This window comes from Thunnus thynnus, chromosome 10, assembly GCF_963924715.1.
Source record: "Thunnus thynnus chromosome 10, fThuThy2.1, whole genome shotgun sequence".
In the NCBI taxonomy this organism is placed as follows: domain Eukaryota; kingdom Metazoa; phylum Chordata; class Actinopteri; order Scombriformes; family Scombridae; genus Thunnus; species Thunnus thynnus.
This window is the reverse complement of record NC_089526.1, coordinates 6,243,328-6,268,024: the sequence shown is the minus strand read 5'-3', so window position 1 is coordinate 6,268,024 and position 24,697 is coordinate 6,243,328. Positions and strand designations below refer to the sequence as shown.

The 24,697-nt window shown below is 41.1% G+C and overlaps 1 protein-coding gene across 5 annotated transcripts; it reads right to left on the bottom strand.

Annotated features, from left to right (window-relative positions):
* On the bottom strand, positions 1-24,417 carry etv1 (ETS variant transcription factor 1). 5 transcript variants are annotated; one of them, XM_067600630.1, is made up of 15 exons: positions 24,340-24,417; positions 23,794-23,920; positions 23,314-23,538; positions 22,907-23,010; positions 22,229-22,319; positions 21,849-21,896; positions 17,275-17,328; positions 10,143-10,272; positions 8,710-8,898; positions 7,304-7,551; positions 4,848-4,919; positions 4,683-4,751; positions 4,425-4,594; positions 2,680-2,781; positions 1-2,014 (listed from the first exon to the last, which is right to left on the bottom strand). In XM_067600630.1, the coding sequence occupies exons 3-15, from the start codon at positions 23,456-23,458 to the stop codon at positions 1,793-1,795; spliced, it is 1,644 nt and encodes a 547-aa protein (XP_067456731.1). In that variant the 5' UTR covers positions 23,459-23,538; positions 23,794-23,920; positions 24,340-24,417; the 3' UTR covers positions 1-1,792. The 5 variants fall into 5 exon arrangements, with proteins under 5 accessions (XP_067456731.1, XP_067456730.1, XP_067456732.1 ...); XM_067600629.1 differs by lacking the exon at positions 24,340-24,417 and having other exon boundaries at positions 23,794-24,223; XM_067600631.1 differs by lacking the exons at positions 4,848-4,919; positions 24,340-24,417 and having other exon boundaries at positions 23,794-24,226.
* Positions 24,418-24,697: the final 280 nt, after the last annotated feature.

Here is a 24,697-nt window from a genome sequence, read left to right as displayed (position 1 = left end):
TCAGACAGACCAGATTCTTTTTTTAATGCTCAAATTGAACAAAACAAACTTAAAAAAAGAAAGTCAAAATGAAAAAAAAAAAAAAAAAACCAAAAAAACATGAGAATCCAGAATTAGCAGACCACAGCTGCCGCACTTTTTTTTTTTTTCTTCTTCTTCTTCTTCTTCTTCTTCATGAAACTACAAAATACACTTACAATTTGAAGCAGCAACAAAATGTGCGTTTACCTGATTATACTATGGAACACTATTTTTGTTATAACATGAATGTTTTTTTCATCACATTATAAAACTCTAAATATTTCTTATACCTTTTTTTTTCTTTTTACCAAAAAAAGCAACCCTATCAATGGTAATGCAACGGGTTTGAGCAAAATATACACCTCATGTTCACCTGGAACAAAAAAAAAAAACAAAAACCCAAAAAAACAGGGAAATATTTGATTTTATATTTAATTTTTTTTTGTCTTTTTATAGTCAATTAAATCACTTTCTCTATGTTATTTGGGGGATGCAAATCATATCCTGAATGTGTTGATTGATTGCTGATTTAACTGTACATACACTTTCACCTGTTAATTCATTGAAAAAAAACTGAACACCATAATGAGAAACGAACCGCCGCTGCTTTGATGTACAGTATTTCAAAATACAAAGGAAAACCGCTCTTTACAGTATATTCAGTGAATGACTTATTTTACAGCGGCCCAGTAAGCTTTATTGATTATCCTCGACACAGGCCGTTCACATGTGATGCAGAAAAAAAGTATTTTCATCCGCACACAGTTCAGTACGATTTGAGTGCATCCTCGTGTGCCAAAAGTCTCATCTTTACCGCCCCGCAGAGTTTTCAGCCGTTGAGAGAATGATCCCGAGGAGTTAATGTTGTTACAGCAGAAAAAAACCCCAAAAAAAACACCTACTTGATGAGATCTACAGTTTGAGTGGATGAGGGGCATTAGAGATTACTGACAGACAGAGATGCTGTTTTCAATCTGGCGGTGAGGCAGTTCTCACTGATGGCAGCTAAATGTCTCTTTTTCTCTTTTTTATTATCACATTACTTTTTCAAGTCTATAATCATGTCACTTCACCATAAAAGTATCGTTACAATACGTTGCCAGTAAATGAGCATGAAAGTACATGATGGCTGTTTGAGAAACTAAAAAAAAAAGGACAGAACTGATCATCCTTCCGTTTGCTGCACGTGTGAAGACGAGACCGTTTTTTGTTTTTTTTTTCATTTTCTTCCTGTGAACGTTTGCAGGAAATCAAAAGTCTTGGAATATGTCCTTGTCCTGTCTCACCAGGGTGCCGCATGCTCAAAAATCATAAGGATTAAAAAAAACAAACAAACAAACAAACAGAATAATTCCCACATTAATGTACAAACATAAACAACGGTAAAAAGCCAACCACATAGCTAGCCCCTGGCAGGTTAACACCGCGCCGTTCCTGTCCATAAAGTGCACTCTCCATCCTGCTGTGCGGCTTGGACGTCAGAGAGACGAGAGCAAAAAAAGGAGGATGTTCGTGTGTTTATGTGAGCGAGAGAGATAGAGAGAGATAGAGAGAGAGAGAGAGAGAGAGAGAGGGGAAGCTCCGCTGCATGTGTGTGTTCAGTCTTATTCCCGGAGCGACTGTGAATTAGAGGACATGACAGTTTCAGGTGTACGGAACAGGCGGGGGAGGAGGGTCTGGGCAGAGTAGAGGTGTGTGTGTGTGTGTATGTGTGTATGTGTGTGAGAGAGAGAGAGTGTGTGTGTGTGTGTGTGTGGTTGTGGGGCTGACGTTAATAAACGTAGCCCTCGCTGTAGGGGTGCGGCTGGCAGTAGGGCCCCTCCTGTACGTAAGCCATGTTTTCATCGAAGTGCGACAGCGGCACCGTGTCCTCCTCGTTGATCTGCCGCTCTATGTCCGTCTTCAGCACCGGCCGCTGATTGTCGGGGAACGCCATGGAGAACAAGGCCTCGGGGTCGCACACGAACTTGTAGACGTATCTCTCGCCGGCCACCTGGAGGGAGGCAAAACACGAGGAGGTGATAAATAAATGGGTGGCAAATTTTGGTTTCACAATAATTTCTTAGAAGCAGGCAGTGAGCATATTCTACATTTTTGTCTTTTATGGGTTCCCTCCTTTCCCTCTCGCCCCTATTTTCCTAAATACTATAAATCACTGCAGTTTAAATCAATCATTAAGATGAGCTGTGTCCCAATTCCAGACTACACACCGATTCTAAGCAGGTTTTCATCTGTTTGCATACTCAAAACCCCTTTTAGTGTGCTGTCCATGTACACTATTCTCCCACAATGCAGTGCACAAACAACAGTGCAACTGAGGAACTGCTCACATCCACTTATAGATTTTTGTTAAATCATAAAGTGCACATGAACAAAGTTTCAGTCTCCTTTGCTCCTTTGATCTTCACCAGATTCACTATGTTTGAGACGCTCCACCTCCTTATGTAAGCTACCTTGTAGACATGCCCCTCCTTTAACACAGGTGGTATCGATCAGGTCATTTAGTGTGCACATGAGTCAAAACTTTTCATCTTAAAATGGTGAACTGCTTTCATAATATGTATACAGTATATCTGATTTGGATCTCCTACAGTGTTGCAGATGTTCTTTATTTTTATTATTGTTAGTATAAATTCTCTGTCTTCATTTTTTTTTTACCTTTTGCATGATTCCCTTCTCGTAGTAGTAGCGCAACGATCGGCTGAGCTTGTCGTAATTCATCGCCGGTCGATTCTTCTGTATCCCCCATCGACGTGCCACCTTTGCAACAAACAGATAAACAACACAGAGACAGTCAGTTAAACATAAGCAGAGAACAGGATGCTGAAAACTTATCAAATTTGCAGACATGCACGGTTGACCTGATTTCCTGACAGGAGTGTTGCGGCAGCTGTAATGTTAAGCAAACTTATTAATCCATATTTTCCTAATATCAGTAATTAGAGTGCGTCCAGCCTGAGCAGACCTGACCAGGGATGTGTTCATTAGGAGCTTGTCACACACCCAGCGGAGGAGGCAGCAGATGTTACAGCACCTGTCTACCAGACCACCCACCACCCAGCCTCGCAGTCCAAACCCACATCCTCACGGCGCCTCTCTTCAGCTTCTCTTGTGCAGGTTTTTTATTCTATTTCACACTCTTCTCTTTCTCCTCGTCTCATTTTGTTCATCTTACCTCTCTCTTTCTGCAACTCCTCCATCAAATAAGACAAAAAAAACAACATCAGTGGATCTGCTGTTGTTTTTTTTCTCATCCTCATGACATGCTACACCTGCCCGCTGGAAAGGCAGAAGCTGCTTGCTCTAACGTTTGTCTGCAACGTCCCAAAGCGAGCACGTTTGGTCACCTGATGGCATGAATGGGCCCCCCTGTTAGCTGCAGCTGGCCCGTGACACCGTCGGGCTGTGTGGACCTTTGCCAGGTACCCCTCTATCACCTCCTTTCTACACTCCCAACCCCCCGCCTGCACCCTGCATCCTCCTCCATCCTCCAACAGTGAGCAACAGTGACTGAGCCCCACTGTGTGTGATGTGGGTGCACACAGACCCAGCCTCTGTTGCCATTTCAAAAGGCCCAACCGTCAACATGAGTTATATTTAAAGGAATATGTTCTGTGAAATATTTAGCAGGGGCTGGCCATGAGGGTGAGTTGGTTAGATGTGGTTAAGTATAAGAAAAAAAAAAAACGGTTAAGGCAAACCAAAGCCTGACCTGACTACTTAAAAATCACAGAATATGATTCATTCCCCTTCAAATGTTGACCTTTGACATTGTCTGACTTTGCCTGGATTTACGATGCAACCTGTTCTTTCGTCTCCCTCGTGTACTTGCACATTTATCTGCAACATATGACTGTAATTCAATTTCGTTTATTTATTATAGCGCCAAATCACAAGAGAAGTTATCTCAGGGCCCTTTTATATAGAGCAGGTCAGGACCGTACTCTTTAATTTACAGAGACTCAACATTCCCCCATGAGCAAGCACTTGGCGACAGCGGCAAGGAAAAACTCCCTTTTAATGGGATAAACCTCGAGCAGAACTGGACTCTAGGTGGGCGGCCATCTGCCTTGACCAGTTGGATAACACACTGAATGGGCTGCAAGTAATGATTAATTTTATTATGTTTCCTTACGTTAAAAGAGTAACTGTTTAGTCTATAAAATGTCAGAAAATAGTGACAAATGGTCAGCACGACTTCCCGACCAACAGTTCAAAACCCAAAGATGTTCAATTTACAGACATATAAAACTGAAAAAAGCAGCAAATTTTCACATTTGCAGAGAATGTTTGGCGTTTTTCTTTATTAATTAAACACCTAAATGATTAATCCATTATCAGAACTGTAAATATTCTAATCTGCTAATCATTTCAGCACTAAACTGGGTGATCTTTTCTCTCACCTCCTCTGGCTCAATGAGTTTGAACTCCATGCCGCGGCCTGTCCAGGCGATGAAGTGGGAGTTGGACGGGTCGTCCAGCAGAGCCACCAAGAACTGCCAGAGCTGCAGCGAGCCTCTGCGCTGGTACGACGGACCCTCGCGGTAGAGGCCTGACTCCTGCTTGATGTCACCTACAGACCACATGACAGACCGTCTTTGTATGACGTTTCAAAATAGCGTTGAATTCAACGCCATACGCTGCACTTATGGAGGACTCACCTTCAACCTTTTCAGGCACAACACAGGTATCATCGTAGAAATGCCTCGCCACTTTGTCGAACATACAACCTGGAAAACAAGTTAAAAAAAAGCAGCGTTTGTTGTAATACCCTGCAAAAATCCAAAGTGCACCATCACAACATTCACACGTATCATCGGTGGTACCTTCAGTCCTGTTAGTGTGAGTCAGATAGCCGTCTTGCCGTAAGTAGACAGAATGGCAGCTAGGCACTTCAGCTGAAAGCCAGGCAAGAATGGAGAGTGGGTGTTAAAGGGCCCGAAGGCAGCATTAAGAACACTATCTCAGTTATCTGTGAGCAGTCAAAGCCTGTTCACTCAATGCACCACTGGCTCTGATTAAAGAATATGCCCTCCAGCGCAGGCATCGCAATGGCTCCCAGCCACGGGCGAGCTCACTATATCACACTGCTAATACACGCTCCGAGCGTCTCCACTCAGAGGAAGATTTACTACCGAATAAAACACGGCGCTTGTGTGAAAACACAAGTTGACATGATGTACACGTTTTTTTTTCATCATGCGAGGGCTCGAGATGATGCTTCTCAACACTTTTTTAAGACCCGGAGATGTTTGTTTTCAGGACTTTTCCCACTGAATATTATTCAACTCCGTTAGCTAAACACAACTAAAGGTTGTGTCATTTTTGATAAAAATAAAATGTGCAAAATATTTGTGATTTTTTCTCATAATGAAGAAGGTTAAATTAAACTGGCTTGGAGCTTTATTTATTTATTATTTGGTAATGTCATTAACATCATGGATTTAACAAAAGATTGAACTTTCACCTGGATTCTTCTGCTCTTTTCCAGAAACAGACACATTTCTGTATGAATTTTAAACCAAAAATATAAATGAATGCCTTTCATTTGAAAGATTTTGTACCAATTACATGATTAAAATTGCTAAACTTGACAAGTCTAATCACTTAGTTCTCAGTGCTTCTAAAACTGATGTGCACTTTTTGCACAGAAGCACATATTTACTAGTTTTCTTTGCCTCACAGTCCACATCGGCAGTCCGTTTTTACTGTACATGTCAGAACCTCCCACACAACACAGACATCACGGCCGTGGCTTGTGATCAGAAACGGCCAAACAAGTTACAAAGTGAATGTTCAATAAACAGACTGAGGCCCTTCATTTAGGCCCATAAACATTTCTCTGAACTTCATCAAAGTAATGGGCTTGTGGAGGAAATTGCTACTAATGAAATTACCAGCTCCCCGCCCATCCTTTCCAACAGGCCTGCTCCAGTCAACATGCTCCTCTGTGACTGCTAATAAATTCACTCTGATGCTCCATCTCGGATATATAGTTCAGTACAGTACTGGACACGACATTGGCAAGACGTCTTGGCACTTGAACTATGAACTAAAATATATCTTGTCTCTATTTATAATGTCGTCAGCGTAGTCCTCGGTGACCTTTATAGCCTCTTGATGACAATGTAAGATTCTACGTTTATTCTACTGCAGCACTAAGTGTAAATCTAACATGCTGAAACAAATAGCTTAGTCCATTGTCAGATGACTGATGAATTGTTTTAGTCAGTTATTGAGAAAAAGTGCCATCATTTGCTGATTCCATCTAGTTAAATGCAAGAATTTACTTATTATTTTTAGTTTTTACATCTTGCAAGTTAAATATCTTTTGGCTTTGGGCTCTGAAGACATGAGATGTATATTTTTATTTTATTTTTTTTTTACATTTATTTTACTTTTTTTACATACTGCTGCTAATTGGCTACAACTTGGTAGTTTCAAAAGAGCTGCAAAAGCTACAAAGGAGTTCCAAGAAAAAGGATGTTTTTGCACTGAAGCCCAAAATATGAAATTATGCAGTAATTGGTATTTAGGAGCCACATAGTTGTGTAACTCAGTAAAAAACAAAGTAAACTTGCCACTGGAAAGTGAGAAAAACACCCAAATCACAGTTGCCTGGCTTTTCTGTGACAAAAACTACCAAGCTGCTGTTAGGAAAACAAAGAAAGTCTAAAGGAGAGAGAGAGAGAGAGAGAGAGAGAGAGAGAGAGAAGACCTGAAAGAGGCCCACAGTGTTTTTCTTGAACTCATCGCCATGGGAAGAGGTAGCTTTTCTCCATGACTGGTCACACAGACTCTACTCCAGCTCTGCCTCTCCTGGGTCCTCTCTGTCCGCCTTGTGAATGAAACCAGCAGTCATTCATGTCCTGATGTAGCCTCAGGCTCCGCAGAGGCCTCAGGCTGGTGATAAGGTCCCTTTACTCTCTAACTAAAGGGAGCGGACAAGCGTGGGAGGGCGGATTTTGGATTGTGACCAGGCATTGCCCCCCCCTCCCACCCCCCCCTCTTTTCTATTAGAGCACCACAGGAAATGGCGACCGGCGCAGACACCCGGCCCAACCAGATCCCCTGCCCTAATAATGGGCAAACTCAATAAACGCTACCCCCTCCTCCCATGTCCTCTCCCATTCCTGAAATGATAATGCTCTGGCAGCAAAAAAAAGAAGGCTGCTGTCACTTTTTAGTTTTCATTGAAAGTTAGTTTCTTGGCTTTTTTTTTACTTACCAGTTAAGAGTTACACACAAACCAGCACTTTTTTTTTTTTTTTAGATTTCTCACCTGAGTCATAGGTGAAGTCCCGCGGCTCCTGCTTGATCATCATGGTGGCGGGGTATGTGTGGGGTAGCGGCGCACCCATCATGGCCGGGTGTTCAAACAAGGGGTCGGGGTACTCCTGCTTGAAGCCTTGAGGAGGGAAGGGGATGCTGGGCTCTGACATCTGCCTGTGGTAGATGGGTCGTCCGTCCCGAGTTATCGTCGGCGGGGAGGGGAACGAGTGGCACGGCTCTGAGAGCTGACGTCGAAATCTGAGGAGGAAGACGAAGATCAGTGGGTTCATTATTATCAGCTGAACAGAAAGAGCAACAAACCTCATAATGTTTAGTTGTGCTCTGTTTGAAGAAGAGAAATGACAACAATGACAATGACAAGTTAGAACAATCAAAATAAAACTGAAATAATTTTAGAATACATATATTACAAAATACTGTAAACTTAAAGGCCCGTTTATTGGCTATCATTGAAGAATGAATGAGGACTATAAGAGATGGTTGAAAGTAGGGCTGCAACTGATGATGATTATTTTCATTATTGATTAATCATTAGGTGTATACAACATCAGAAAATACCCATCACAACATCTTAAAGCCAGTTCTAAAGTCTTGTTAAATCCAACTAACAGGCCAAAACCCAGAAATAATCTCTTGACTCTCACATACGACAAAGAAAAGCAGCAAATCCTCACATTTAAGAAGCTGGAACTGGACAATGTTTGCCATGTTTTGCTTGCTCAGATTACCAAAACAGTTGCTGATTATTTTTTTTGTTGACTTGACTCAGTTGAAAGCTCTGAAAGTCAGCAAGTGGACCTTTGAGCTTAGTTTATTTTGTCACATACACATTTCTCAAAAGTCAAGAATGGACTTCAATGCAAAAATTACACTAGAAATAAAGCCTGAATAGCTGAACAGAGAGCCTAAAACATACATTTAATGCTCAAATATTTAAATACTGCACAGTTTTTAATACATAACAGTCTTGTAAAACTGTGGCGATGACCCTTATTTGATTTTACTGACTGAATATAGTGGTTACGATCCAAGAGGCTGAAGTTGTCGAGGTCAGTTAGCTAGCCCGCTGACCCTCTATGACCAGGATACAAATCCCGGAGGTCAGGAAAGTGTTGCAAGATAAAGCAGGAAAGTAAAATTAGAAAATATATAAGCCTGTTTCCTCTAACTGCTAACTGAATGTATGTAAAGCTGTATTTCTTTGCTCCGCCCACTGAGTATTCACTCAACCAATGAGATGCGAGACCTCTATAAAAGCCCCGCCTTTCGAAATGTCTCTGTAACCAAAACTCTGATCTGCTGCATCTGCTGCTGTGACTTTATTATAATGTGTTCTGAGCTCAAAGCCGCAGATGTAAATGTGATGTAAATGTAAAAGGCTGCGGGCTGCAGTACCTGTGGTCCATAGAGTAGGCGTTGTCAGGGAGAGGCTGTGAGGACGGTATGTGGGTGTAGGTCCTGTCTGGCTTGGGTGTTGGGGCCGCTGTGGGTGAGGCATGATGGAGGGGGGACACGGGGGTGCTACAAGGGGGCGTCACTGGGCTGGAGGGCTTCATTCCTGCAGGCTGCTTCTGCTCATAGGCACTGTGGCAAACAGAGCGGCCAAAGCGTCACTGATAGGGTTTGATTTCTTCTAGAAATGACGTCGAATTGTTGAATTATAGACTTCACCTTGCATTGTGTATTTGTGTTGGAATAAAGCTTTATCCATACACTTACACATGAGATGCTGCTGTTGGTATGCTTTAGGTGTTAAATGTGTTTGACACCTGACTGAGTGGTAAATTTAGATTATACATTACTCTGGTTAACTAGATGCTGCTCATTGTTGGAAGATACTAAAGAAGAAGAGGAACAAATATCAAGAAATTACAGAAAAAAGTAGATGCATTTAAAAAATTGTATCTTTATTGTTATTTTGGGGAAATTACACTTTATTTTGTTGGTTTTCTTTTTGTGCAGGATGTCAGAAAAAAAACTTTTTTACATTTACATTTATATTAATGGTTGCTTTCACATTCTATCACATTAAATTGGTATTTTCTTAAAGGGAGTTTGGTAAAAATATTCTCCACACATTCGTCCTTCCACTGTATAATCTTTAAAATGAAATGTGTGCTGGTTTATTTCAGTGGATATATTAATGAACACCACCTCTTGGCATACATCTCTATATGCATCTGAGCAGATGTCACCAGGTAAGCAAATGAACCACACATATGATTCATCACTTATGAAAGACAGTTTCAAAATTACTCTCCTGCATACAAGACATTATACAAGCGTGCGAGGAGAATGAATGTCGTGTATTACAAATCAAATCAATTCGAGATTGAGTGTAACTAAGCAACGCTCGGGTCCAACAGGCCCCTTAATGTTCATTTGAAAAAAAAAAAAAATTACTCAACATGACTGTATTTGTCACAAGGTGCCTTGGATTTACATTGAAAAAAAAGTGATGCCTGCAGTTTCTAGTGCATCTAGTGTGTGTAAAGTAATTTTCAGAAAAACAACTAAAGTTTATTATTGAGGATCCCTAAAATATTCTGATGTTTGGTCAAAGTGTAAAGTATAAAAATAGTGTCATATTTTTCAACTAAGGACAAGAGCTGCTCCATTTCATTTTGGTTTTTGGACACATTTTTTCACCATTTCCAATAAAACCGGTGGTTAAGAGCAAAAATATGGAGCCAAATAACAGCAGCTGTGCTTATAACTTCTTTTAAATGTTGCCAATTTAAAGCTGTGAAAAAGTTCTTTCATGGTGATATTTTAAGTCTTTCGTGAAGATATTTTAAGCGTTCGGTCGTGTGTCGTGCGGTGCTCACCTGACGTTATACGGGCACTTCTCTCCATACTGGAGTTTGAAGGGCCGTTCTTGACTACAGTTGGAGCTCAGCTCTGAACACGGGCTGTGCAGCTCCCTCTTGATCTTCAGCTGCAGTCCGTGGAAAGCCACTACACCGGGAGAGGAAGAGAGAAAAAACAGATTTAGGTACTGAATGATGATTGACAACACCCTATAAAAAAAAATTGAGAAGGTCAATAATGTAGGTTTTGAGAGCAGGTGTAAATACAGATTTTTGTGACTGTTTTCTGTCAGTGCTCAGCATTTTTGCACATATTTACAGCAGAAAATTACATTTGGCAGCGTGAATAAGCCACCAAAATAGAATATATACAATCACTGGACAGAAAAAAGGTTAGCAGCTATTAACGACAGGTTGATCCACCACCTCTATGTCCACTTATGTCACTTTGTACACATTCATTCATAAAAAAAAACAATACTGGAAAGACAATGCTGCTGGCTTTACACACTGCCATTATGTATCTATAGTGGATGATGTGACTGGCCAACATCCAGCATTTGACAAAAGGACAAACCAGACAAACTGACCTGACAAATATTCTTCTGTGAACTATGTACAACATGCAGCAGTGTCCTCCGAACTGGAAAACAGCCGTATTGTATTACAGATACCAGTATGTGTACCTGTATGAATGTGAACCAGCCCATTACTGATTAAGAGGATACATGATGTATAAATTGAAGTTAAAAGCATCCGTTCTCCAAAGGATTTGACATCACAGGCCATCGCTTACACAAACAACTCACTTTAAATCTCATTTGTTCGGCCCTTTCCTGACGGGGACTCTGTTAGTGAAATATGACAATCATAAAACCGGGTGTGCGGTGAGCTCCTATAAATGCTTTATCTGCTTTCAGTTGGCTGTCAATATGATCCAGACGACAACAACGGCGCTCATTGATCTGAAGGTGGGGGGGGGGCCTGCCTGCGCTCTCTACCTATGGCCCCCACAGTGAGCCCGGTGCATCTGAGAGGCTGTTAAGTGCCTGATCAGTCCTGATTAACATCCCATCATCTCGAGTCATGATCAACGCTAATCCAATTGGCTGCGCTTCTGAGGAAAACCCAGTCAGTCAGAATGAAGTCAGGCTCAGACTACCTCGCCAATCACCGTCTCACCGCGACAGCACACAAAAGCAGCAGCGAGGCCATCCCACAGTGCTCTATCAAACGCACGGGAGAGGGCCAGTCGCGGTTAAAAGGGATAATTTTTGACTGATGCTTCAGGCTGAGAGAGTCTGCCTTTTCCTGAGTTGGAAACAAAGCCACCAGAAAATTATGAATGGAGAAAGGAAATCCATCAATCAACTCCTGGTCCAAACGAAGTACAAACATTTGGACATTTGATGACCCAAAACACTAAAATTTGTGGTTTGGTAGTGTTTTTCTTTAAAATACACCCACCAGCCAGGAAGGTCTCTAAGGCTACAAGGAGCTGACAGAGGAGGATGTTTTGGGGAGTTTCTCACGGCAGACTGACAGCTGCCGTACGAGCAGGGGTCGATCTGCCAACACCCCATCTGACGCACAGCCGAACCCCCGGGGGACGGGCCACACGGGCCCGGCATGACAAAGCTCAGGGGTTGTTCGCAGCCCTCGCTGGGGGCCTGACCTTTCTGGGTCATCGATCGGAGGTCAAAGAGACACTTCCTGAGGGGAGACCTTTGACGACGCTGGCATGGCAGAGTGTCGTTAAAGGCTTACGGTGTCAAAACAATACCTTAGTTTTTCCTGTCGAGATCACAATCAGTGTCACTTTAATTACCAACGACAATAAACATACATGAATTTGTTTTTCTGAGGCTAGGGAGAGTTAATTCCCCTGACTTGTGGTGCTGCTAGACTACATCTATCTATCTATCTAACTATCTATCTACAATAGCTTCACGTGTGCAGCAGCAGAGTGCCTTAAATTAGAAATGGAAATGTCACAATAGATTTCGTCAGTGGGGTGCCAAGGTACACAAATCAATAGTGAGGGCATTGCCTCTGACTAAAACAGAGACTTCCTTTTTAGTCCAGAATGTCATGCCCATCACTGCTTGATTGCTCTCATTATCTACATATTGATTAACCGAGATGGTAGGGTGTTTAAAAGAAGCAGTTAGAACAATTACTGGGTCTATTTTGAATGCAAATGTGTTTTTTTTTTTTCTCCTCTGTGCCATTAACTTAAATATTCTGTAATTTTCTTTGGTCTTTGGTGAACAGATTCAATAGCAATCTTTGCCTGAAACTGAATAAACAACACATGTTGAAAAACACAATTCATTGGTCTTCTCACCCTTTTTTTTTAATGTTTAACATTCAAGACAAATTTTTCTACAAAACGTGGTTCTAATAATTTAATTTTAGATGTCATTTTTCTGCCAAATCTTAAAGTACTTTATCAATAAAGCCCTTGGCCCCAACTGTTGAGTATTCTCAGGTACAAATTGTGTGTTTTGGCAGAATCAGAGCCTGCGTTTGGCAGATATTTCTCCAGTCCATTCATAAAAAAATACAGGTCTTTTGGCAACAGCGAAAAACCTTCCATTCCATTTTCACCTACTGTAGGTGCTCGCCTTTGCTGTTAAATGATGGAGGCTCAGATCTGCTGGTAACGTGTGGCCTCATTTTACACCTCCTCTACTCCTTCGTTCCCTGCTAAGTTATGCTAATGGTAAGCATCTGTGTTGGAGTTTGAGACAAAGAAAATTCTCCTTCTCCTCCTTCAGCCTGAGGACACTTTCGCTTCGAGGCCGCTCACATGCTGCTTCTGTGCTGCATGGATGGAGAGTGCGAAGGAAACTGCCACTGCTTCTTGAGAGGTGGTAACTCTGAGGCCATGAAAATATAAAATAGCGCTGAAGGAAAAGAATTTCAAACCTGCTTTTTAGGTACAATCTTTGAATGTACAAGACTCTTAAAGATTCATTTCTTTCTCTCCACCTTTGATTATTTTCAGTTTCCAGCTATTATTCTCACTCTAGCTGTCGACTGAAAAGAATATTTGAAAATATAAAAATACTGTTGCTTTATTAAAGCTCTTAATTGTACAGAAGCAGAGATTAAACTTCCAGTGTAAAAGTAAAAGTAGCTAAGTGGAGTCAAATTACCGATATAAAAGAAGAAAATACTGGAGCTAACATTTAGAGCTACTCAGTTTTCTCGGCATACACATTCAATAAATTTTATTATGTTTTAATCAATCCTCTTTCCTAAAAATAAGATTCTGTAATTCATTAAACTCATGTCAGAATATTTTACTATGACAGAAATGCAACACTGTTTCAGTTGCTAATGCTACCAAGCTAGCACAGACACAAACACAACTGAACAAATAGATTTTTTTTGGTTAATTCTAATCCTACTATCATAGACATTTTTCAGCATTTACAGTTAATGTTAACAACAGGTTCAAATGAAATTTGAGGCAGACATGAGTTGTTAATGCTTATATAAAGAGTGATGAAATGTAAACCTAGCTAAGCTAATATACTGACTTCACAAAAATAGGCTACTGAATTATTTTACAGGACAAGAAGATGAGCGTTTATCTACATCTTTCTTGTCAACAAATTCAACACACCTCAGTCCATCCCTCAATAACACTTTCTGACTTTCCTACCCAGTCTGAGGCACCCAGTCCCAGGCCCGTTCGTTACCACTGGGGACCCAACTCTTTAAAAAATGGGTCACAAATATATAATTTAATAATTAAAAAAAGGTTATACAATTCCATAAGTCAGCTGGACATTAGCAAACTCGTCTCAAACAGGAGTAAACACTTAATTTGTCGGTGCTAGTGAGTATTTACAGCAGGACTGACCGAAAATAAAATCCAGTGCCCATTTTCATGACAAAGAAGAAACGTGTCACCCAGTGAAACAATGTGGCTCATTGAGGAGTTTCTTTTTTTTTCTCTGTCTCCAGTTTTTCAACAACAATGGAGGTCTATATGGCACAGAGGAATATGCTATATTAAGAGTTGACTATACAGACAATACTTGTTCGTAGGATCAATTCACTGTTTGTTTTGGTCTTTCTTGGGTTTAAATGACCATTGGGAAAAATACAGTATATTTCCGGGCCCATCCCTTAAAGAACCAGTGTGTAGGATTTAGTGGCATCGAGCGGTGAGGTTGCAACCAACTGAATACCCCCCCCCCCCCCCTCCCTTTCAAACCTACTCGTGAAAAACACGAAAGGCCCTCTCTAGAGCCAGTGTTTGGTTTGTCCGTTCTGGGCTACTGTAGAAACATGGCGGTGCAACATGACGGGCTCCGTGAAAGAAGACCCGCTCCCTATGTAGATATAAAGGACTCATTCTAAGGTAACGAAAACAACGATTCTTCTTTTCAGGCAATTACACACTAATTAAAACATACTTATGAATATTATATTCCATTTCTGCCAATAGATCCCCTCGAATCCTACACACTGGTCCTTTAAATGCACATCAATTATCTAGTTTGTTGCTTATATATATATATAACCTTTATTTAAACAGGGAGGGCCTTTGAGAGCAAGCTCTCTTTTATAAGGATGCCCTGATTACAGTACATATAAAAACAATAAAAGCCCACAACAGTTCATCAACAGACTATACAGCAACAATCAATTCTAAGAAAACACATGCATTCACACTGCTCTGTGTCCGACAAGAGATCTAAATTGATTTTAGCTTGTCTAATTTTACAAGCAGATTGTTCCACTCGTGTAGAACACAGTATTTAAAAGCCAGTTTCCCAGTCTCACTGATAACATGTTGATTTTCAAGAACCAAATAGTCTAGGGACCCAGTGCGCTACGACAATGATCTATAGTTAAAAAGACATGTGCGATACCCAGGAAGTTTTCCAGTAAGTGCTTTGTAAATAAACAGAATGCAGTGCCTTTTCTCCTCTTACTGCCAACCAATTTACAACATGTAATTGGCTACTTCCACCTGCACTCTCTGTCCTCTCCTGTCTCTCTCTCTCTGCTCTTTACATTCAACTCTTCGCTTTCTCTTCATCTTCATCTCTTCCTGTCTATCCCAACGTCCGCCCCTCCATCTCTCGGCTCGGTGAAAACCCATATGGGAGAGCTGCCGGCTGGGATGCCTGCTCGAGCGCCCAACCACGGTGCCCTCACCCTCCCGCCATCTGTTAGTGCCTCTCCAGTCTGCTGCAGGTTTGCCAACAGGACAATTCAGATGGTCAGCAGACTCCTGCCACTGTGGCCACCCACCCTGGCTACCTCTGAAGGACAACAGGACAGTCTCGGTGACCTCTGGTTCTCTACTGTACACTACACCGCACCTCCATCTTGGATTTTAGGGAAGGTTAATTCACTACCAAAGGGTTGGGTTTGTGGAGAGGTTTGTGCTGAGCTCAATGTTGTAGTGAACAAGACAAAATCAAGCAAGATTAATGGAAAGAATTCGCAAAATATTTGAAGGATGTAGTGAAGATGAGGTTTAATTGTTTTTACACCCCTGCGGTTTAACATAATTAAGTATGGTATAATTTAAGTCTACTTTATTCAGTCTCTGGAGCAATGTGAGTCACGCAGTTAAGTATTTGTAAAAAAAAAGAGCAAAATTGGGGTAAGACGGGTCATTAAATGGTAAATGAAGTTTGTTTCATAAAAGAAAGAGTTCAAAAATGACTTTTCAGAGGTATTTAAAGCCTGAGCTCCTCTGATTGGTCTGGCGTTTAAGGTGTAGGAGTATTGATAGCAAGAAAAAAAAAACAGAAAGAGAACATAGACCCCCTCTGGTTTTTAATCTACACAATCAACAGGAACCTGCTTAAAGGCTGTGATCTGGCACGCATGGGGTTAAAAGGTCTGTGATCTACCTTAAATCCAGATCCATCCTCGCTTGTTATCTGTGATCACTAAAATGTCCCAATCTAACGTAAAACAAAGAGCTTTACGAGGCAAATATCAGACGTAATTATCTCTTTGTTCCAGTTAAGAATCTATTTTGTTCAACTTTTGTTTCCAGGTTAAAGGGCATTGAGGACATAGGGAAGACGCAGGGTGTGGACACACAGTTTTGTGTCTTTTCTCACAGTTTCATGGGTGTTTTGGCTCATCTGATAGACATGTGCTCGCTCTGGGTCCCACTGAGCTCCACTCACTCCATTTCTGTCCCTTCCTTGGCACAACTTCCTTCAGAAGTGGACGGTGCCAAGTCACCAGTAACCGCGTGCAACCACCGTGCACAACCAGGTGAAGTACCCCTAACTACCTTATTGCTGTGAGCACAAATATAGATAGAATTTTTTTTTTAGTTTTGGGGGATTATTCTTAGTAACATACTTTGATATTTTGTGTTTAAAAAAAATAGAGAAAGAAAAAAAAATCTTTTACTTTCATGCTGTAAAATCCCCAAGAAAAGGTTGGTGAGAGAACCAGAAGGCCAAACAAGCCTTCAACTGAAAAGGATAAATGTGGTAGTAACTAATATTATACTGCCCGATTTAGAAAATCTAACCACACTGGATGGTTTTGCACAAAAAGTACTTTGAGGAAAAGGCCATGTAGTATCTTGTAAGATGAGATTTTTTTTTTTTTTTTTAAATTCAAAACAGCCACCATCAGTTGACAGCAGTTTGGCCTTCCCACTGTTAAAAATATCACTTCAGTTCTCTAAAAAAAATCTGCCACAATATTTTGATGTTCCCTTATGCAAATAAGTCACAGTGCAATAATATCTCAGTGGTGGTGAGAGGTACATGAGCAACAGAGGGAAAAGGGAGAGACAGATAGAGAGAGAGAGAGATAGAGAGAGAGAGAGAGAGAGATACCCCCCCCACACACCCCCACCCACCCATGCACCTGTCTGCAGACCCGAAAGACTACTGCAGCTCTCCAGAGAGCACTTGTGCGAGCAAAGGTGAGGGTACTGAGAGACACGGAAAAACACACACCGCCACGTGCACTCTCTCTCTCTCTGAGTACAAACACACCAGTTGGGACGAGTGAAGAAAAAAAACACACACACACACACACACACACACACACATATACACCGCAGATGTTCACACAGACATATACGAGCACTAACACATGCACAAACACAGAGAAAAAAAAAGCGACGTGGTCTCTTACTCACAGTTTTCAGTCTGGAAGTCTGGAACAAACTGCTCGTCATTGTCGGGAACTTGAGCTAAAGATACAAGCAGAGAAGAAGAAAGGGAATGATTGTTTCTGATGTTGATGGACAACACGGCATTGATCACAGTTCTCTACAGTCCAATACCCTCCTCTGGCAAACAGTCTCCAGGGATATTAGGTTGGCCTATCCGAGCATTGTTTGCTTCTGCTGTCGGTTAAAGAACACAGCTGAAAAAAAAAATATGTCTAACCAGAAATTAGGGCAAGGATTACTCCTGTTCTCTTTGTTGCCCATGTATGTTTTCTTGGTTGAATATGCTTTAAAATCTTTATCTTATCAAGTCATGTTTGCCTATCACAGCGTGCTTAAAGAGAAATAGTGAAAAAAAATATTAAGATTATATGAGACGTCTTTTTTAAAAATACAAATAAACTGTTTTAAAGATTTTTTAAGAATCAAGTGTGATGTTTTCTTGATTCTAGTGCTTATTCTCTTTTGCATAAAGATACTGACACTGAAAAATGATTAAAACAAGTTGATATACAAGACAAAGTTAAAATAATCTGAGTGGGATGGCACATTTTTTTTGGACTTAAATACGCCAAAACCATAGAGAGGAAATTGCAAACTACAAAATAACCTTGAAATGTTTTAAAGCAATATTCCTCATAAGATTTACTAAAGAACTTATACAGTGAACCACATTTTCCAACAAGCACCAGCCTGCGAGGGAGATTACATTTTGCTACCTCCTAATTCCACTTCCTGAGGTCGCCTTGTCCATTGACTGCTCCGTATCCTCGGCTCTCACTCCTTGCCAGCAGCCAAACACCCATTGTTAACAGTATCTAATTGGCTTCTTCCCTACTGGTGAATCCACCTGTACCTACCGAGTTAGGTCTGTTCCAAACCTCCCGATACTTCACCTGTGCTTCAAACGCCCCTGCACTCAGGCTAATGCTAAAATAATGAAGCCTGCTCCGCTCCGCTTCCAATTAGGCATGTACATTATTTACATGCCACATATTTACACTCAGTGACAGTTTTCCATGTCCCTCAAGTTCAACTCTCTCTGGTGAAAGGCAAAAAAAAGGAGATTTAAATGTGTCATTAGCACGTCTATTTATACACACAATGAGGTGGATCCTCATTATCACAGGATCAGTAACATGTCTTGACATGTCTAGAGATCTTTAAAAAAAAAAAAAATCACTGATTTTCCATTATTGTCACATGATCTGGGGTGTTTTTTTTTTCTTGCTAGAGGTGTGAATTGAGGAGAATAAACAATCAACAGATCAAGAAGAGAAATTTCTCCATATTTTCCAACAATGTCAAGCGGTTGAAGAGAGCAGCAATCAAAGACGTAGAAATTATTTTACACAAGATTGTGCTGTAGTTAAAGCTACAGCCTCCATGAATTACTGTTGATCTGTAACCTTTTATATAAATATACTTTACTGGACGACTCCACTTTGTTACAAGCTTTCTTAAAGGGCCATGACATGAAAATTTGGAAAATATATTAACCAAAAAAAAAAACATAAGCGAAAATCCTTACACGAAAAGTCTTTCTTTCATCCTCAACACTTTGACTGTAATTATATTTGTTCCTTTGTCCTTTTAGTGCTCAAAAAAACCCACAACAGACGTATCTTCCAAACCAACACAACAATGAAAAACAAGAGTGTAACTCAGTAACAGCTCTCGTCTCACGATTACACCAACCCACAGAAACTTCAGAGAACCTAAGAGTTGGAAAGGGGACAAAGAGAGGAGAGGATGAGAAACCCAAAAAAAAAAAAAAAAAAAAAAAAAAAAAAAAAGAGGGCAGCAGTGTCTCTGTGTCCAAAAGGAAGTACAGGATGGATGAGTCACCGGCCTCAGTCTGTGAATGAGGCAGCTGATCTCTGCAACAAACTCCTGGGGAGAACGGCAGAGCTGGAAATCTGCCGCCATTCACAAAATGAAAAAAAAAAAAAAAAAAAAAGGAGGGTCACGGACAGAGAGGAAAAAAGGACTGAGGATGAAAAGAGAGAAGTTGTAAAAGCTGTAAACACAAGGCCTGAGCGGGACAAGACTGTTGGAGGCGTTTACCAAATTAATGCTTTCAGCACCAGGATTTCACAGAGGAATCAGTGCAAGCGAAATAAAAAGTCAGAAATGTGTAAAGATTAAGACGTTTATTCCTGGCACTTAAATGAGTCCAAAAAAACCTGGGTGGAGGGTAGACGTAGATTCGAGGGGGTCAAACATATATATATGCCTGTCAAACTGAAAAACCCCTTCAACCTCTCGGTCTTGGAGTCGGAAATTCAGTCTGTCTCTCATAATTCCTCCTCTTGTTCCAATTACCTGAACTAATAAATCTTAGAAATGGGAAGGTATTCCTTTTCATCTTAATGGACAGGAAGTCATTCATTAAATCTACAATCTTGAAGCGTACATCATCACATTGATCCATGACAGGCAGAACCGTAATCCTTAACAGTAATACCTCTTATCAGCCGCCGCCGTCTCTTTTCTCACTTTGGATACTGAAATATTAAAATCGTGTCTTATTCTTTTTTACACGCCCTGCGGTGTGCGGCCGCACCGCCTCATAATCGAACTGCTGCTCAGAGTCGGCTCAACTAGTCTTAATATCTGTTTCAAAGCATACTTTTCATTTTTTAAAAGCCTCGGATGGCACTGTGAGCATTTTCAAACGTGTTAAAGAATAGACGGATCCTATAAATGATTGAGAGTCTTCTTCACCTGTGTAAATCGTGTGAGCTAAAAATTTCCCTCAACACTTTTTTTCCAGGGGATGTATTATGACTCAATCCTTAAAAAAAGAAGTATTAAAGTTGATTCAATTATATTGTGCACTTGAGAGTTCTACTTTAGAGCGAGAATTATGGCTTTACAACCTGAGCACTGACTGATATGCTGAAATAGATATATTTTTTTTGAGGGGGGGGGGCAGGTTGGCATTTAATGTTGCAATTGTATGATGGAAAATATATAAATTTACGAATAACAATCGACTCTTTTTATGCAAATAAAACTGGGTGATATAGAAAACAAAACAAATATTTGTGCTTTTTACAGTAAATATCTGTTTGTCCACATCATTTCTAACTGTCCACTTTTTAATATCACATAATTAAAGTATTTAATTATAACACCTACAGCAATTTCACACATTTATACAGATTTTTTTTTAAAAAAACAATCCTTTCTTCACAGTGGATTTTTATATATTAACACATTTAAATATTAAATAATTAGGTTTTAATTTCCATACACTACAGTACTGTCTGTCTAAGCCAAGTAGGGACAGTTAAGCAAAGACGCAGTCTGTTGTTACAACTGCGGAGACAAATGTTACAAAGTGACTGTCAAACTTAATTTTTTATACCAGTGCTGGGACCCATTTACGGAGAAAATAGTAGCATTTAGCTTTACTTTTCAGATGTTTATAAAGATTTATATACATGCAAAAAAGATCAAATCATCCTTTCCAAGGAATTATGTCCTTTCCCTCTACCTGCTCTCTGCTTTCACACTGACAGCTAATGAAACTCTACTGATGCAGTTCAAAAATGCCCAACTCTCACTCTACTGAGGTATAAACTTTCAGATTACATGCAATATTCAAAGTAAGTCGCATCTTAGTGAGATTCAAATACTTCAAGTCAAGGCAAGAAGCCAAATGGAACATGCACATGCACATAAAAACACAGCAAAAGATTTTTTTTTAAAAATAGATGAACAATATTCACCACTGACCAAAACTTCGGTGCTGCAGACATGGAGGAAAGAGGACACTCGCACTTAAATCCTGAAGCATCACGTCTCAGTTAGACCACAATGAGCAAGTCTTGCCATTAGAGAAAAAAAAAATTAAAAGGCAAAGAAATGGATGAATATATATATATATATATTAAAAAAAAAAATCAACTGTCGATTTGAGAGATCAAGCCTATTTTTTTGGAAGTCTGTGAGAAAAAAAATTATAGATCCATTCTTTTTTTTGCCGCCAAGAAATGAAATTGAAGAAGACAAGGTGATGGTACAGCTGTAGAAGATAGAGAGGTGTTCTGAGAGGAAGCAAAGAGAGAGAGAGAGAGAGAGAGACTGGGAAAGAGAGCAAATGAGAGAGTGTGTGTGTGTGTGTGAGAGAGAGAGAGAGAGTGAGAGGGAGAGAGAGAGAGAGGGAGAGAGAGAGTGAGAGAGAGAGAGAGCTGGTAGGTTACAGCAGAGCTCTGGTGGAGGTGGAGGTGGTGGCGGCGGCTGGCGTGCAGCGCGTTAGCTCCTGCCAAAAGCAGAAGAGACAGTGAGCGTCGGAGAGCCTTCTCCTGGTAATTTGTGATGACACTCTCTGGGTAGAGCCTCCTCGGTCTCCCTCAAGACCCCTTGCTCACAGTCTCTAATGTATGCATGACACACAAGGTGCCTCTTCCACACAGGCTTTTAATTGGACTGCGATGCTAGGCATGTAACTCCAGGCAGCTTTTTTCCCCCCTCACAACCTATCCATTTTTACCCATCTCTCCTCCTTTTTGCTCGAGATTTAAAACACTCACCTTCTGCCAGCCAAGTCTCCTGTAGCTGACTGAGGTCCTGGAAGAGCTCTGGAGGGGGGAAACCAAAGCAGAAAACAGGGCTTGAAGGCAGTTTTAAAAAAAAACACAGTCAAAAGCCAGGAGAAGCATAAGAAACGGCTGGCTTCATTACGGCAGGCTGATATGTCGTCAGAGCCAGTGGAGCTCATTGGGCACGGGTGCGCCTAATAACAAGTCAATTTGTGTCTCTGACCACTGACAGAGGCTTGTGAGAATCATCACAGGCCACTGTGTTGTAATTGAGATTCTGTAGTTAGCGGTGCAGGTGGCCACAAACCAATTGAATTTTGCTAAATGTTTAGGAGCCGTGAAATTAACTTCTCCCCCTGCCCTCTGCCTACCTTCAGTGTCCAGAGCCAGGTCGGACTTAATGAATTTTCTCTTTCTGTTATTTGCTGGCCTCTCGCAGCTTGTTGTCTTTTCTTGCGTCTTCTGCAAAAAAAAAAACACAAAAAGCACACAAATCAATCTTTTTTTTTCTTTCCCTCACTGGAGCAGTGATTATGTTGTTGGCTGCAGCACACGTGCAACTGAAAGAGCAAATGGAAGAGCCTCAATGAGCCACTCATTGATGCCTCACGCACCTCTAAAGCCTGACCCGTGCAGAGGGACCCGTGCTTCACTTATCAGATGTAATTAAGAAGTTGTAACATGGTGCATATAACCAAAGAAACTGTGTAAAGCAGTGGCCACTTTGTTTAGCTGTTTATCTTTGATGATTAGATGAAACGTAAATGGTCCCTGAGGGAGAAATGAGTTTTGGCAGCAGCAGTAGCAGCAGCAGCAGCAGCAGCAGCAGAGAGAAAGACAGAAATGAGATCAGAACAAATAGAAAATATTAGAGAGAAGAAGAGACATTTACGACAAGAAAATATATTGAAGACACAGTGAAAGAGAGGGAAATAAGGTAAAGATAAAGCATTTATGCATTAAGAATTAGAGGAGGGCATACAATGTGCATCTGTTATCTGATTTGCTTCCAACTTTTTTTTTTTTTTTCCCAGACTATGAACACTCACTTTGGAATTACAGTAAGGCACTTGCTGGTCGTGAAATCCATCCATTCTGTTCCGTTGTGGCTTTAATTGACGAGCGATCTGCAAAGACTCCACAGTCTCCCGTCCTGTGCGAGATGGATAGAAAGCAGAGAGAAATGTGACATTAACGATAGTTTCTCATGTTGCCCAGACTGGCAATGCGAGGTTCATTCATTGAGGCACAGTTCGGGAACCTCTTACTACTGTTTTGAGACCGAAATTAACGACAACACCTCCGGCGATGCTGCAAACTTAAGTTGACAATCTGCAGATTTCGTGCGTAAACGAGGAGCGCGCCGAGCTTTAGGGCGCACCGAAATGTTTTACAGGATGAGAAGAGGGCTAAACTTCAAAAGCAGAGGAAGTGTGAAAAACTAATACGCACTTACCAAGCGACCTCGCGCCGCTTTCATCCGCGTGTAGAGTGCCACAGAGCGGCTGCAGGATCTCCACAGTCCCGGCTGCTGCCTGCGCTTCTCCCAGCTCTCTGTGTTGCTTTCTAGCGGCTTGGCATCGCCTCCCGGGGCCTCCCATGGAAACAAGCCGCACTCCGCTTCCTATTGGTTGTCAATGTCTTTCACTGGATCAGATTGCTGGCAGTCAATCACGCACGGCTGCAGGCGGCAAGCACGAGAGAAGTCAATGGCAATATTGAAGTGTAAAGCGGTGATTTTTTTTTTTTAAAGTTTTGACTGTTGGAGTGATTTAAATAGCAAAAAAAGGCACTAAACGTAAGCATAATTTAACATGCATTTAAAGTTACACTTGAACAAACATGCAAACTGCACCTGCACACCCCCCTCCCCAAATACACACACACACACACACACACACACACCGTCCTGTTACCCTCTCTCCGTCTCTTTTACCTCGCACACAGTGTAGCCTACAGACAAACACACTCCTCAGTCCTCTCCCGGTCAAGTTTGTGTCCATGGTAACAGTGTTTTGAAGAGCCTCCAGAGGGACTTGCTGAAGCGCCAGCTCTTCGCTCTCCTGTAAGGGATACATTGTTGAGAGTGCTGCAGACCTGCAGAAGGCACTGACCTGGAAGTAAAGCTCAGGTCACTGGGCAAAACTGAAGACAGCTTCCAAAAAACTAACTCACATGGCCGATAAATAAGAGGCGAGTTACTAAATCTAAAAGCTGGTGCAGTGGGGGAAAAAAAGTTTGAAGCATGTTCTGCTGCAGCTTTCCTGCTTTACAATGATGCAGTTAAAGTATAAACACATGAAAGCTTCTGAATACAACCGCAGTCTGCTGTTGTCCAGGGAATTGTTAAATTTCTCAGAGAACCCGCTGAGGGTTTTAGTTACACAAAACTTCTCAGAGGCTGAGCTGCTCTGGAGGCAGAATTATATCTTATTGGTTGAAAATATTCAGTAGGTGGCAAACTGAGTTTTAAATATCTTACTGTAATTAAACTGTAATCCTGACCAGGGGCATCATGCAGTCAGTTATTTTTGAGGGGGCACAGTTTCATATGTCAATGTTCACAACAAACCAAGTTGTTACTAATAATTCTCTGCTTTGGCTTCTATGTTTTTGATCAACCGCCCCCCCCTACAGTAACTATCTAGAACTATAATAATACTTAACATTATACTGCATTTAGCAATACTGAACATGAAAATGTTAGCGAAAAGGCTTTAAACTCAGAGTTAACATTAGCTGGTTAACGTTAGCTGGTTAACGTCAGCTGGTTAGCCAACCAGCACCTGTTGATTGTTTAATGCTGAGTAAAGAGAGCTCACTAACATCTACTGCTTTTA